We start from the raw sequence: 16,772 nt of genomic DNA, 5'->3' as shown, positions 1-16,772 counted from the left end.
CTCAGCCATTGCCATTCTGCTCTCTAAATATCGACATCGGCAATTGAAAACCCCACATCAGTCGACCATAAATATTCTGATTACCGCAACACATCAGGACATGTTACTTTTACTATTCCTTTAATTTTCATTGATTCTCATTACCATAACACACTCATGTTTTTACTGTATTACAATAAAAATTGCTGTTGTAGAATTAATAAAAACTAAGAACTACTTCAAAAAAGTAATTTTCTTATTTTTGTCAACATTTTGGTAAAAATATCTAAACATCCTTAAAACAAGAAAAAATTACTTGAGAAGCAGAATGACATTAAATATTAAGTCTTCAAAGTTTGGTGCGGTTTATACTTAAAGCAAGCAAATGAACTTGTTTTCCCTTAGAATCAAGTTTTGTTTTTTTTTGTTCTAACCCAACTGGCCAATAGTTTTTTCTTGTTATAAGCATAAATGTTTCTTAGATTTTTGTTAGATTTTTCTAAAAACAAGACAAAAAAAATATCTTTTGTCATTTTGCTTCTTAAGTAAATTGATCTTGTTTTAAGAATTTATATTTTTACTGGAAAACAATACAAACATTATTATTTTCAATGTATGAAGTATAAATAATACTTTTTTTTTTTTTTTTTCATGTTGCGATAATGATAATATAATAATGACCATCTTTTTTTGCATTGGTAAGAAGAATCAGTGGCTAAAATGGGTGTAACTGTCATGAAAATAATGTGACAATGTAAAAAATCTTAATGGCCCTAAAAATAGGCTTGATTTTCTGTAGGCAATATATAATTTATTTTTTCTTTTGGTTTTGGAGTAAAATAGGACCAGAAATTAGTGAGAATCACCCTCATATCCTGCACATTGTGGTTTCTAAAGTAATTTTGCATGCTCGAAGCCTAGTGTGACAACGGTTTATGACGCCTCAACAAAGTTGAAGTTTATGTGAATTTTTATACATTTGTAAAAAATAAATAAATAAAAAATAAATTAAATAGGCTTACTCTTCCATGAAAAGCCAAAACACATTGACTACACAATTTGTCAAAATTGAGTAATGACTGAAATTGGGCCTTTTCAACTATGATCTGTTCCATAAAAGGGTTTGGCTCAGCCTTGCTTGGCTTTCTGAACATATCTGATCCGTGCATTAACGTGTGTGTGTATATATATATATATATATATAACACATTTGGATAGACAGTTTTCTTAATTTCAGTGTTGGCGTAGTTACTTTGTTTTGTCATTGTAGGATAGAACTGTGCAGTGTATGTGTGTGTGTGTGTGTGTTTATATATATATATATATATATATATATATATATATATATATATATATATATATATATATATATATATATATATATATATATATATATATAAATTGTTCCTGTAGCTCAACTGTTAGAGAAAGGGACTAGTCTAAGGCCATGGGTTTGATTTCCAGGGAATACACAAATGGTTCAAATGTATACCTTGAATATCTTATGAAATGAATAAATAAATAAATAAATCTGGCAAAAACACAAATGTAAATTAATAAATGTATTGAAGGACCCAAAAAAAAAAAAAAAAAATACAGCAAGTTGTTCATTTGATGTGCATTTTTATAAATTTCCACCATTTTTGTCAAGGCCTTAGAAAATAGTTAAGTAGTAGTGTACTATGGTAAATGTATCATGGGAGGTTAGTGTAAAGGCCTCCTTTCTACACCCACATCCCTGTCCCTTGTATCAGGGCAATAACATCCTCTCCCTCCCCTTGTTCCACCCCCTCTTCCCTCATTCACTTGCCCTCCATCTTCCCCCTCTCTCTTCCTTCACTCCTCTGCAACTCCCTTCCCTCTGTACCACTCTTTTCCCTGTCACTCTCCCTCTCTTTCACACCCCACTCCACCTGTCTCTACCACCCTCCGCAGTACGGTGCACGAGAGCCGGCAGGTGCTGCAGGAGCCCGACTTCACCCAGCTGCTCCTCAGAGACCCCAATACTCCAGTGGTGAGGAAGTCCAGAGGTACCTCAACGCAGGGCACCTCCACCCATGCCTCCTCCACACACCTCGCCATGCTGGACGAGCCCCCAAGCGCAAGCACCAGCCGTGCCGCCAGCACGTGCAGCAAGGCCAGCAGCTACCATGGCAGCCTGCATCGCTCCCGAGAAGGCAGGTGAGATAGATCGGGATGGTTTTCCATTACAAAATATCTAAACATCCTTAAAGCAAGTTACATTTGCTTGAGAAGCAGGATGACACAAGTCGTGTTTTCAGTCAAATCTAACAAGATTAAGTGAGGTTTATGCCTACAAATATTTGCCAAAGTGGTAAGAAAACAAGTTTTTCTATTTATTTATTTTTCTTGTTTTAAGCATAACAATGATCATTCAGTTACTACCCCAAATATTTATGCTGTCTTCATGTGCTGTCAGAATTATCCTACTTCGAAGTGGTAATTGCGAGTATTACGTGTTCAAATGCTTTGTTGTCAGAAAGAACAGGAAACATGGAGGACGCCAGGTTCGTTCATGTATATTTCTTGAGGAACTTAATATTAAAAAACCATAATACATATTACTCAGTTAGCTTGCTGACGATAATGGTATTTTGGGCAAATACATGCTATTTTCTTAATGTAAACATTTACAATATGTATCAAATGGTTGTTGATTCACGTAAATGAATATGACCGAAACGGCAAGCACTAACAATTAGCTGTATTTAGAAAATTACTAAAACCTGTCTATCACAACAGAAACTGTACTCTCCTCCACCATGTTGAAAGTTTTCATCTCTTCCAAACTTGGAAACACATGTATTAAATTTGTGTTTCCCAGTTGTATTTACGCCTTGAGGGGTTGTTCATATGCAGCTTCCGAGTGGGAAACTCATATTTACGATAATTCCGCTAAAACGTGAAGGCAGAATTAAGCCCTAGGTATAATTCCATTTTGACTGCCTACAGTCGAACGCAAGCCTGTCAAAGTATACTCCATATAACTGTGCACGCATATACACATGCAGTCGGCGCAAGCACGCTACGACTGCTATGATAATTATTTTGCAAATCTTGTTTAAAGGAATAGTTCACCCAAAAATTACAATTATCTCATTACTCACTTACCCTGATGCCATTCCATATGTGTATGACTGTATTTCTACAGCAGAACACAAATGAAGATTTTTAGAATAAGATAGAGCTCTGTCAGGTCCTTATAATAGAAGTACACGGGTGCCAGCATGGTCCAAAAGTCCAAATATTTAGTAATTTCATTCGATCAATGAATGTCTTCTGAAACAAATCGATTCATTTGTGTAAAAAAAATAAATAGATAATACGTTATTAACTTTTAAAAAGCGCTTCCTGCCAGCAGCTGATGCATCACTTAGCTGTCACGTGATGTAAGCGCGTCGGTGAGTTCACACAAGAATTCGGAAGTGGTGCTTATTACAACAGAAGAACGAATGCCACACAAGAGTTTGACCATTTCAAACAGCATCAGAGCCCTGGATGGAAGTGCCAATTTAAAGTTTAAAACATTTTATTTATTGACTTGTTTCTTACATAAACCTATCGATTCGCTTCAGAAGACATTCACTGATCGACTGGAGTCGCGTGGATTACGTTTATGCTGCCTAAATATGATTTTGGACTGTCAAAGTGCTGGCACACATGTACTTCTTTTATAAGGACCAAAATCTTCATTTGTGTTCTGCTGAAGAGAGACAGTCATACACATCTGGGATGGCATCAGGGTAAGTGAATAATGAGAGAATTTTCTTTTTTGGGTGAACTATTCTTTTAATGGTCCCTTTTCACATATCTGGGTTTGGAATGCAGAAGTAAAACTATATCAGGGTAAACTTGTATATCTGTGAATGGGAGACCACAGCAAATATAATTTTTGCTTACCCATTTGTTCCAACAGCAAAATAAAAAAATCAACTTGTGCTTTCACAGCTTTCCAAAAGAAGAGAAAATAGAGAGCAGTGGATTATAGTCAGAAGAGATAAAGAGGCCTCTTTTTTTTGTCACTCCCACTTAGAAACCTCATCGCAGCTCGTTACCAGTATAATATAATAATGTTATAAATTTATACTAAATAATACACACACACACACACACACACACACACACTACCGGTCAAAACTTTTGAAACACTTGACTGAAATGTTTCTCATGATCTTAAAAATCTTTTGATCTGAAGGCGGATGCTTAAATGTTTGAAATTAATTTTGTAGACAAAAATATAATTGTGCCACCATATTAATTTATTTCATTATAAATCTAAAATTGTATTAAAAAAAAACAGTTTTTGAAATTGATGACTTGGACCAAATAATAAAGAAAAGCAGCCAATAAGTGCCCAACATAGATGGGAACTCCTTCGATACTGTTTAAAAAGCATCCCAGGGTGATACCTCAAGAAGTTGGTTGAGAAAATGTCAAGAGTACATGTCTGCACATTCTAGGCAAAGGGTGACTACTTTGAAGATGCTAAAATATAACACAGTTTTGATTTATTTTGGATTTTGTTTAGTCGCAACATAATTCCCATAGTTCCATTTATGTTATTCCACAGTTTTGATGACTTTACTATTATTCTAAAATGTGAAAAATGTATTAAAAATTATAATAAAGAATGAGTAAGTGTTTCAAAACTTTTGACCAGTTGTGTGTGTGTGTGTATATATATAAAGTTTGCTAGATTATGCTGCTAAATAAGGAGGAAATGCATCATCACAGTCTGTGAAAAGTGTCCTGAGCAGAATTCCTGGAGAAGAGCTACAATACACATGTTGCTGAAGAGAAAAGATCCACCAGTCAGAGAATCGCAGCAAACAAGCCAAAGCCCACATGAGATCGCCCACTCTAGTGATGTAGAGTGAATGACGCAATCGAGTCAGCCTCGCTACACTTACAAACTACCTGGATATTTGCAAATACTTCTGAATATTTTGCAATAAATTTATAATATATTGTTTCTATGCCTATAATCAACAACTTTAAATCAGTAGTTTTCTATTTTTCCATTGCTTTTAATTTGTTTACATAATTTGCAATTCTTCATGGGATTGTAGTTAATGCCCTCATGAAAGACGTCAAGTACACAGTCATGTACCTTTGTCTTTGTGTTAGATTTTCAATACTTTTTTGCATCAAATCAAAGTTTGTAATCTTGTGTTTCAATGTGGTACTGGTTGGTTTGGTTCATGGCTTAGAACTTCCTATGAAAAAGTTGAATGGGAAAAATACTTCCGGAACCAAGAAGCCTGAAAAATTCACCTTCCATGGCTTCCCTGATCAAAGTTCTAAACATCACTGAATCTCTTTCATTCTGTTTCCTGTCAGGTACACAGCCTGCAGTTTCCGTGGCATCGAGGAACGTCTCCCTCACGATCCGCTTCAGCACTGCAGCGTCAACCGTCTTGACAGCCATTCGCGACACAGCAGTCTGCAGCGCCTGGAGAGCCAATCACGGCATAGCAGCATGCGTGACCTCAGCATCACAGCCCAAGCCATCCAAAGCGGCCCTGGCAACGGCATTCACTGTGTCATAGAGGAGGACGCAACCAAGGCGTGAACTTTAATGTGCCAACAATTGGGGAGAGACTAAATGCGACTTTTCTGACACAAAGTTTGATTGATGCATTCATCAGACTCTTTTATAGAAATAGACTTATAGTGCATTCAAACTATACATTTTATCAGTATGTGCGGTCCCTAGGAATCAAACCCATGACCTTGGCAGTGGTAGCGGATGCTCTTCCAGTTGAGCTACTGGAGCAAAAGATGTGGGATAAAGAGAAAGGACTTAGTGAATGAATTTATTCAAACAAGACTTTCAATCAAAGGTTGTCAAGTTCAATTATGGTGGATGCCAAACACTTGAAATACTTTAATGTACTGTGCTGGATGGAGAGACATTCAAAGCTGTTTGGAGCCTCTCTCGTCAAAGTGTTCCTACATAAACAGGGTTAAATGTAAGGGCTTTTGATACATCATCGTTCTGTGATGTTTTGAAGCTCTTGCTGCTTTATGCTCCAACGCTTTAAGATTCCAGATTTTTACCACTACATTTGTGGTTCTGAAGTGAATTTTTCTTTTTTTTTTTTTTTGCACTTTTTTACAATTTTGTAGAAGAGAATTAGTGATGATGATGATGACAGCCCTGCACATGTGAGTCAGACTGTTTTTAGTGTGAAGAGCTGGATTTAAAGGTGCACTCAGTCATTTATGTTGCACTGATATGGTAGTCATCTTGAACTTAAGGGGGTCGCCCACCGGACACTGCAGGTGGACGACATATAACATCCTAAAATTGAATGTACACACATTGTGTTTGGCGTCCATCAGCAGCACCAAGATACATCTTCAGGAGCTGCTCCAAATTCTTCTGTGCCAGTGATTGCCACTCACATAAAAATGTTCAATAATAAGCGGTTACCGTCATACAGCTGGTCATGTGATCTTATCAGGGCGGCCCCCATGAGTGAGCCCAGCTCCATGTAAAATTAAACAGCATTTATTAGGCTACTTTTAAAACTGGAGTCTTCATCTCATGTGACTGTACATGATTTTAAACATTTTAACAAACAAGTTTTCAAAAGTACTAATTTATTTTGGGAGGAAAAGTTACTGAGTGCACCTTTAAAAATTTTAAATAAATAAAAAAACCTTGAATAGAAGTGTTAAATGTGTAATTTTAGAGTAGATATTTTAGGTATATTTTTAAAGGAAGTTGGCATATCCGTTACAACTGAGCTCTTCTGAGTTTTAGCACTAATGTTGTTAGTCAAGTCATTTTTGTATGTAATTTACCGAAAACTGTGAAGAGATTTTTTGTAATGTCCAGAAATAAACATCCTGAGTGCTTTATATACAAAATAAAATAAAACCACTATTAGCATCCATGTGTGTCATTTCCCTCGCTTTATTGAATTACCTCTGCATCAGGTTAATATAGTAAAGTCTCCATAATGCATAGCAGTCAGTTTATCCAGTTTCTGATTTACCTTTCACCATAAATACCTCTATGCAAAAAAGTTTCCTGGTTGCTTATAATGATCAAAATCCACATTAAAACAGGTTTTCAAGTGAGTGAGAAACATAATACAACCATGAAACAAATGGAATGACATTTACAGTATGCATGCAAAACGGTACAAATTATTACAAAGGATATCTGTGGAAAAAATAAACAACTGAGATGAGAATGAGCAAATATATTTGTGATGTGAAAGAGAAGTTGCTGAAATGCATATGTTTTATTTTCAGTGGGGGTCTCTATTAAGTTTCAATCAAATGTTCATACTTAAGACATAATTTCAATATGTGATTCCGTAATAGCTCCCTAAATATTACTGCAGTCATGCAAAAGCTGCCATAAGCGTCAATCACGTGCTGTGGCTTACTACAGATGGAAAGATACTGCAGGGATTGCTCACCCAAAAATATGTTGGTCTCATCATTCACTGTCATGGTATCTTATTTCCATTCAATGAAAATGAATGGTGACTGAGGCTGTCATTCTGCCTAAGATCTCCTTTTGTGTTTCACATAAGAAAGGAAGTCATTAAGGTTTTGGAAGAGTGAGTAAATAATAAAAGAATTAAAATGTATGGGTGAACTATTCCTTTAAAGGGATAGTACACCCAAAAATAAAAATTCTCATGATTTACTAACCCTCATGCCATCCCAGATGTGTATGACTTTCTTCTGCTGAACACAAACAGATTTTTAGAAGAATATCTGAGCTCTGTAGGTCCATACAATGCAAGTGAAAGTGAACTTTGAAGCTACAAAAAATACATAAAGGCAGCAATTCATAAGACTCCAGTGGTCAAATCCATGTCTTCATAAGAAATATGATAGGTGGGGGTGAAAAACATTAATATTTAAGTTAATTTTTACTATAAATTCTCCTCCCTGCCCAGTAGGTGGCAATATGCACAAAGAATACAGATCACCAAAAATAAGTGAAAGTGAAGATTTATAGCAAAAAAAGAATTAAACATTGGTCTTTTTTTCACCCACACCTATCATATCGCTTCTAAAGACAGATTTAACCACTGGAGTCTGATGGATTACTTTTATGCTGCCTTTACGTGCTTTCTGGAGCTTCAAAGTTTTGGTAACCATTCACTTGCATTGTATGGACCAACAGAGCTCAGATATTCTTCTAAAAATCTTCATGTTCGGCAGAAGCAAGAAAGTCATACACATCTGAGGTGACATGAGGGTTAGTAAATGATGAGAATTTTAATTTTTAGGTGAACTATCCCTTTAAGATCCCAATGAATACTAAACACTTACAAATTATCAAAACATCTTTTCCCTCTGTGGAAAGAACATATACTTTTGGTGAACTTTACTAAGAGTCTTACTTTGAAAACCAGAAACAAGGCTGGAGACTCATTTTCATGTGAAATTCATAATTAAATTACCTCCAAACAGAATATAGAACAAACAAAGTGAAGCCTGTGCTGGTTATTAAACTCTTGTGATTTCTCAGATCGTCCCTTTTTCATTGGATGGAATAAAAGCAACCACCACAAATACAATGACAACAGAATAATCAGAAATATCACAAAAATGGAATGGCATTGTAGGATCAAATGGAGTGGTTGTTAGAGGGCTGTCAATACAATTAATGTAAAGGCAAAAGCTTTAGATTTAAGTTATTTTTGTACAGTACACCCCAGGAATGAAAAGAAAATATTTTTTAACTGAGCACTGCTGTTATAACCTCGGATAATTCTTGTAATTCAGTTCAATGGTAGAGTTCAACCTTAAATTTAATAATAGTGTTAAATGTTTCAACACTTAACAGGATGAAATTGCTGTAATGCATGAAAACATTTTCTGAGAATAAGTTTGAAAAAATTTTCCATGGTAAAAAAAAAAAAAAAAAAAAATATATATACAAACTATGTGGGCAAGGCAAAATGCATTGACTATTTCGAATACTGTAACATTAGACGAAACCATGCATCCAGGGACAAAATAAAATGCCTTTTGTTTGTCTGCAAATTACATTTTGGAACAAATTCCACACTTGGTCTTAATAGTTCCAGATTAAAGAAATACGATACCTGCATATCTCCTCATACAACCTCACTATTTGGACAGTTTCGGTCAATGCATGTATTGCTATCTTATAAAGCAATAGAGTTGATGCAGTTTTTATGGTTAAAGCACACTTGTAGCAAAACAGCTTGGCTTGTGTCTCACAAAATAATCTAAAGGAATCATTAAAAGAAAAAGAAAAGAAAGAAACGAAAAAGGCAGTATTTTCTTGTAAATCAAAATAAAATCTAAAACAACAGATGCAACTGAAACTTTTCAGATGGTCTTGGCGTGAGTATATTAAAATATGTTTTTAAAAATAAAAGCAATTTTCCACTTAGTTTATCTCTACAATATTTCCTTATTATATATTATGCTATACTTTTAACCTATGTACATTACTGTGACATGTTTTCTCAGGTCATTGTGGTTTACGGAAGGTTTAGATGGAGACTGACAATAATGACTGTAACAGATTCCAAGATGTCATCAAATATGACAGAAAAGCCCCTATAAATCCCAACAAATCTAGAACAGGAAGCAATAGATGATGTTGCCTGAAAGCACACCGCACAGAAATCTGCTGCCTCTCATCTATTTCGCAGATGTAACAAAAAAAAAAATTACTGCACACATCACTTTTAAGAGCAAATAAAAAATATACATCATTGTATTATTATTATTTTTTTTTTTTTTTCAGGTACATTAGTGGGACTCTATAAAGGAGTCATTATTCCATATGGTCCACAGCTGAACATAGTGAGGGACGTTATAGTATTTTCCATCTTGAAATGGCTGAATGACAAATAAATAAGTTCACCCCTAACCCAGTCTATATACAAACACCAGACACAATAAAATTCACATCTCCGGTTTGTAGTAGTGACATTACGTCTCATTGGCTGCCGGTGAGATGCCTGGAGCTGATTAGCTAGGGGCTCATGACTATTGTAATGCACAACACAAACATACAAACACTCACAATCATGTTTTCACTGCTCAAGGTGGTGTGGTATCTCATTTGTATATTGATCAGTGGTGACCCTTTATGCAAATGTAGTGGGAGGGGCCTGTAGTGCCTATGTGCGGTTGTATGGGAGGGGAAGGGCACTGTGACAGGCAGACCCAGAGTACGTTGTGATTGGTTCATTGGTGAGTCTATCATGTGTCCCACCCTGTGCGGTCTGTGCTCTCCAATGAGAGGGACTTAGTCTTGTGCGGAGAGGCGGGGCTTGGCGGGCTGCTAAATGTGGAGCTGTTGGAGGCAGTGGAGTGCCGTGGCGAATCAGAGTCCTACAAAACAAAAAATAAAAAGAATTATTCTAAGAACAAAGAATACCTACAGAAAAAGTTTAGGTTTGGTACTCAGCCAACATTTACTATGAGAATCTAGCCCTATAGGTTTCCTTCAAAAACATATGATAAACACAATGAAGATGGACATATGATGCCTTTAAAGTCAACATGAAATCAAAATTTACCCTCTTTACTTTCTTAATACACACTCCTGGTCTTATTGTGAGCGATTCATTGGCACACGTTACTTCAAAGAAAAAAAAAGTTTGTCGTCATAATCTTGCATCATAATGTGATAATTTGCTCCACCTCTAAAAGGAATTTCCTTTTCAACTGATGTCACCAAGTCCTCTTATTTTTCAACCCCTCCCTTCCAACCATACAGAGACCATTCTTCTCAATAGAATCAATCAAGTCCCACCCCAAATGTTTTTATTTTTCTCACATTATGCAAGCAAAATGGGTTGCAAACAGATTTTCATGTTGACTTTACCTATACATGCAAAGGCCTTACACAGGCCAAATATTGCAAGGGCTCAAATAAAAAGCCAATTAAGTGGGTTTTGTAATAGAGAATCACTTTGTAAACATGCCATGCTCATTTCAAAAATCAAAACGTATTAATCTTAATCAACTTAATCAACTACTGTACAAGATATATCTGTATTTGGCATGATTATAGCAGATTATACAGGACAATAGTTGAAGGCTTACATCATATACTATAGCACCTGTCTTATTGATTGGGATCTGACATGTCTATAAAACATAAAAGCTAATTGAGGTGGTTCATTATTCCAGCAATATTTTTGAGGACAAGGTACTATAGAGTACAAAAATGTCAGCTGACAAATTAAATACACTGATACTTAATTATACTTAATTAAACACTCATCCGCAAAACATATTCAAGCAGTCTACTCAGTGGAGTTGCTTTGCAGCAAAGCTTTGGAGACATTACAATATTAAATCCACACTCTAAGGACGGAGACAAACTCTACACAAGTATGTGAGTGCAAACGCTTTTAGGTACACAAGCTTGTGTTGTTGCATTGCGAAATTATCGAGAAGGATATAGCTGCAGGCAGAGCTTCAAAAAGTGGCGGGAGCCCCAAACTGCCAGCAAAGATATAGGGAGCCCTTAACCTACGGTAACCCTTTCCCTAATCCTAACCGTGCGTGGAAGTGACGCCCCCTTTTGGAGTTGGTGCAACCCCCTTTTGGAGATTCCGCCCCCATTTGGAGATCTCCGGCCTGCAGCTATACCTACTTGAAAATATCAGAACTGCATTCTTAGCAATGCCGCAAGGGGGTGCTTTAGCAGCCCTTAGCATAACCGTAACCGATGATTTTGACCAATGATTTTCCATGACTTTTCAAGTTGTTTTAAAGGATTTAAAACAATTATTTTATAGAGATTGCACTTGGCTAGAAAAGATTATTTTCATGGCGATTAAATGTTTTATAGGGGAGCATAACTAGAAACAATTAGGCAACATTCATAACGCAGCTGAATGTGGCTTAAATCTGATTTTTTGACACATGTGATAGTCTGTTAATTGGAAGATCATGTGAACAGCCACAAGCGCATTGAATCTGACATTTTCAAATCCGATCTGGGCTACTTTCATATGTGGAAAAAAACTGAATACGTATCTGATTTTTTCCAATGTGCCTTCAGTGTTAACAGCCAGGTTGGATTTAACGTGATAATCTGCACATTTTTAATTAACTTGATTTCAGGCATACATAGATGTGTTATTGTTAATGCATTCAGTTATTTTTTTAAGGAAAGAAAATATAAATTTAGGCATAACAATTGGGTTTAGCAATTCATTTGGACTACAATTACCGGTAGTAAAATATGCGCATGAAAAGATAGAGATAGATTTATGTAACAGCACTCTTTGCTTGTGTCATTCGTATCAATCAATATAGTCTTTCTCAATCACTTTCTGTCATATTATTAGATATACAGGCATTATGTGTCCTATCAGCTAAAAACTAACTAACTAAATAAATAAATAAATAAATAATTACAGTTTGAAATGCAATTTAATTCTTTGCTCATGAATAAAGGTGAAGTTTGTTATACACATGCACAGGAAGTGGTGCACGCATGCGGGTCAGTATCTGATATGGGCTACATTTAAAATATCATGTGAAGAACCTTATAAAAACAAAAATCAGATTTGAGCAGAAAATCAGATTTGGGACACATTTAGCTGCAGTGTGAAAGAATCCTTATATTCACTATAGAAATTTCCATGCCTGGGAATAACTTATCTAAAAATTACATTTCCAAATTCAAATTTTAATAATTATTATTATACAAGTTCTAATAAAATTTGTCCTTCCTTCTAAAACCTAGTTTTCCATGGGACCTTCTTCTAAGGTCAGTTTTTCTCTTTTCAGATGAACTACTGTCATGGCGAAGGAAAAGTTCACAATCTGCAAATTTCAAAATGCTTATAGTTAGCTACCTGAAAGACAACACATCCAGTTTAATGGCACAGACATTTGAAGTGAATATACCCCCTTAAGTACTGAGGTTTGTCACTTTCATATTAACAGAACAACACACATTAAGTATGTACAACAAAACACTTGCAATGTTGTGGTCAAAAATGTACCTTGTGTAGAGTATGTTTCTGACCTAACAACTCTCTCTGCTTCCTGTAAAGACCCTGATTTTCTCTAGTGCAGGTTCTCAACCAGGGGGCCGGGACCCACTAAGGGGCCTCAGCACACTTCCAAAGGGGCCTCAAGTTGACTTAAAATTGATTTAAAATAAGAAATGTTAAAATAATTAAAATAATTCAACTTAATTAAAATGCTAAAAAAATACTTTAAGATGTATGCCTACAAATTATAAACAGACTCTTTCTGAAACTTCTAGAATCAACATTTTTCCATGATTAATTATTTTAATCAGACACAGCGAGGGGGCCTTCAAATATTGTCTTGGACAGTGGGGGGCCTTGGAGTCAAAAATGTTGAGAACTACTGCTCTAGTGGACACAGGGTGGGTGGCCAGCAGGTGCAGCATGAGAGTAAAACATGCAGATGGAAACTTGCCATTCTTGCCGAATCAAAGCTCTCTGCTTCACTAGAGTCTTTTCTAGGCAGTGGTGGACAAGGCTGAGTGCTTCAAAGGGAGCACAAAATGGCAGTGGGTTTTTAAGAAGCACTCTGCAGGGGTGCCCGAGTGTGCGGATGACAGCAGGCGTGTATGTGTGCGTGTTTCACTGCAAACATGTGAAGTTTACCTTCATCTTACTAAGCAGGGTCCTTAAAGCCCTTTTCAAATCGGGGGTCTTCTCCGAGGGCGATACGGCCTGCCACTGAGAAGGAAAGGGCAGACTGAGTGCGAGAATAGCTTTCATATTTGAAGGAAAATGGGTCGGCCAAAGGTCAGACAGGGGCGCAAAGCGCTGTAGTATGGGGAGATGATAGGTGAGTTAAGGGTGCGGGCGGGCGGTTTGCAATGGGGCCCGGCAGAGGATCCTATTCTATTAACTAGGATGTTTTGGAATGGGGTGGCAGGCATAGAGTTGAGTAAACATTGACAAAGCAAGGTGTGGGGGGGGAACACAGCACTCAGGCTAACTTGCATTTGATTGCACTGGGCCTAATGGCATTATGAGTGGTCCTCCAACACACCCCATACAGGTCCGATGGAAAGGGGAGGGATGGGACGAGCCGTTTCTTTAGAAGTCAGGAGATGTCAGGAAGTGTGCAGGGTGAAATAGGAGCAATCTGAATAGTTAATTTAAATGTCATCTTTAAAGGAGTTGTTTACCAGTAGTTCACCCTCATGTTGTTTGAAAATTGTATAACTTTCTTTTTTCCATGGAACAAATGTTTAACAAAATGTTTATGCTACTCTTTTTCATACAGTGAAAGTGTCTTTTAAACTTTGAAAGTAAAAGTGAAAGTGGAGATTTATGGTAAAAAAAAATGACTTAAATATTTATCTGTTTCTCACCCACACCTATCATATTTCTTCTGAAGATACGGATTAAACCACTGGAGTCGTATGGATTACTTTTATGTGGCTTTTATGTGATTTTTGGAGCTTCATAGGTCTGGTCACCATTCACTTGCATTGTAAGTGCCAAAAGAGCTGATGTATTCTTCTAAAAACCTTTGGTTGTGTTCTGCAGAAGAAAGAAAGTCCTACATATCAGGGATGGTATGAGGGTGAGTACATAATAAGATAATTTTTGGGTGAACTATCCCTTTAAAACAGGTCACTGACAGACATTTCTGATTATTTATTATGTGTTTTTAAATGTGAAGTGGTGTATAAGAGAAAACAAATCCTTTGTACAACGAAATCTCCTTTTGTAGTCCCTTTTTCTAAATGCATCTGGAATGAAAACGGTTTTCATTATCTGAGCAATGCTCAAAATTTAGATTATTATTATTGGATATTTTTATTAGTATGTCTATCCAGAGGCAATCACCATGGAGGTTGTGAGCTGTGACTTCCCTGCACAGTGCTAACCCGGCATTGATGAATGAAGTAATGAAGATACCACTGTTCCGATTCCTCCTATATCATGACTCACCTCTCGATCAAACTGAGAGAGCGGAGCTTCACCCACGTCCATGCCTCCACCTGATGACAGCGAGCTCTCTGAGGGTGACGTCATGGTCTGGCGCTTAAAGCTATAGCTGCCACCTGACATCTCTCTCCTTAGAGCGCTGCCATTCTGTGAGGAAGACCCTGAGAGAGAAAAAGAAAGAAAGAAACAAACAAAGAAAGAAAGACACAAAGACAGAAGGAAGAGAACGTGGGTTGAGGATAGAACGTAAGGAATTCAGCAAATACCAGTCACGTGTGGTGTTTCTGCAGAATAATACCAGCAAGATTATACATAATGCAGTACTTACGTATTCCCAGCCCACTGCTTGCACTCATGGATCTCCCAGGTTCAGCTCGGTTCTTGGTAATGGACGGGATGCTGACAGAGCCACTGAACCCGGCCCGGTTGTCCTGAGCACGCACATTCTACAGGTTACATAAAGAAACAAACAGACCACCACACACAAAGCAGGGACACACAAACATTCAATGAGTGGGACAGATGTGACATGATGAAAACAAATGTTTGAGCTATGAACTAGGGATCTACTAGTATAATGATCTTATCAGGAACTTAAGCCAAACTTAAAACTGAATGAATTTCATTACATTGCAGTAAATAGCAAAACATCAAAACAAGTAGCATCTGCAAATGATTTATGTTTTTATTATGACTGATTTTTGGTGGTCATAAGGTGATTTTACCACAATTAATACACTGCCTGGCCAAAAAAAAAAAAGTAGCATACTTTTGGACCGCCTTTAGCTTTGATTACAGTGCGCATTCGTCGAGGCATTGTTTTCACAACATTATGCAATGTTACAACATTCATTTCCATCCAGAGTACGGATGGAACAATACCATTTTTTCTCTTCCGATCAGATTCCGATACCTCAATTATCAGTATCGGCCAATACGGTTCCCGATCCAATACCAGTGTTGTTTTTTCTTAATGAGTTTAGAACATCTATAATTCACTGTGTGGAACTGACTGGGAGTTCTCTTTGTGTAAAGAAACAAAAACCTCTAACAATACATTATTTCATTATAAAATAGGAAAACAAAAAAACAAGTACATAAGAGCATGTGCAAACTTTATGTTTAACTAGTCTGCAGGATGCAGCAGCAAAAATAACAGTAATTCCAATGAAAGTCTTCAGTAGAAAAGAAGCCAGTTCTCTTTACACATTTTAACTTGTATCTGGACTTGTAAATGGTTTCAGATCTCTCTCTCTATCTCTCTCTCTCTGTTATATATTTATTCCATTTTAGTTTTATTAGTACAGTGCATCCGGAAAGTATTCACAGCGCTTCACTTTTTCCACATTTTGTTATGTTACAGCCTTATTCCAAAATGGATTAAATTCATTATTTTCCTCAAAATTCTACAAACAATACCCCATAATGACATCATGAAAGAAGTTTGTTTGAAATCTTTGCAAATTTCTTAAAAATAAAAAACGAAAAAAATCACATGTACATAAGTATTCATAGCCTTTGCCATGACACTCAAAATTGAGCTCAGGTGCATCCTGTTTCCACTGATCATCCTTGAGATGTTTCTACAACTTGATTGGAGTCCACCTGTGGTAAATTCAGTTGATTGGACATGATTTGGAAAGGCACACACCTGTCTATATAAGGTCCCACAGTTAACAGTGCATGTCAGAGCACAAACCAAGCCATGAAGTTCAAGGAATTGTCTGTAGACCTCCGAGACAGGATTGTATCGAGGCACAGATCTGGGGAAGGGTACAGAAAAATTTCTGCAGCATTGAAGGTCCCAATGAGCACAGTGGCCTCCATCATCTGTAAATGGAAGAAGTT

The 16,772-nt window shown here is 36.7% G+C and overlaps 2 protein-coding genes across 5 annotated transcripts in view; one reads left to right on the top strand and one right to left on the bottom strand.

Moving 5' to 3' along the window:
• The window catches only part of LOC127409834 (frizzled-3-like), a 31,589-nt gene extending 24,691 nt beyond the window's left edge, over window positions 1-6,898 (top strand). The window contains exons 6-7 of the mRNA XM_051644687.1: window positions 1,915-2,160; window positions 5,341-6,898. Coding sequence (XP_051500647.1) covers window positions 1,915-2,160; window positions 5,341-5,572 — 478 coding nt within the window. The 3' untranslated portion in view covers window positions 5,573-6,898. The remainder of the gene's footprint in view (window positions 1-1,914; window positions 2,161-5,340) is intronic.
• An 8-nt stretch (window positions 6,899-6,906) lies between these two features.
• LOC127409833 (serine/threonine-protein kinase MRCK alpha-like) overlaps window positions 6,907-16,772 on the bottom strand; it is a 125,008-nt gene continuing 115,142 nt past the window's right edge. For 2 of the 4 annotated variants that reach the window (XM_051644682.1, XM_051644685.1), the window contains 4 exons: window positions 15,253-15,370; window positions 14,928-15,085; window positions 13,623-13,697; window positions 6,907-10,350 (listed from right to left, as the gene is read on the bottom strand). In XM_051644682.1, coding sequence (XP_051500642.1) covers window positions 10,219-10,350; window positions 13,623-13,697; window positions 14,928-15,085; window positions 15,253-15,370 — 483 coding nt within the window. In that variant the 3' untranslated portion in view covers window positions 6,907-10,218. The remainder of the gene's footprint in view (window positions 10,351-13,622; window positions 13,698-14,927; window positions 15,086-15,252; window positions 15,371-16,772) is intronic. The other 2 variants (XM_051644683.1, XM_051644686.1) reach the window with 2 other exon arrangements.

The sequence above is a fragment of the Myxocyprinus asiaticus genome, chromosome 19, assembly GCF_019703515.2.
Source record: "Myxocyprinus asiaticus isolate MX2 ecotype Aquarium Trade chromosome 19, UBuf_Myxa_2, whole genome shotgun sequence".
NCBI lineage: Eukaryota > Metazoa > Chordata > Actinopteri > Cypriniformes > Catostomidae > Myxocyprinus > Myxocyprinus asiaticus.
The sequence above is the reverse complement of the archived record's forward strand: the minus strand, read 5'-3'. Positions and strand labels throughout refer to the sequence as shown.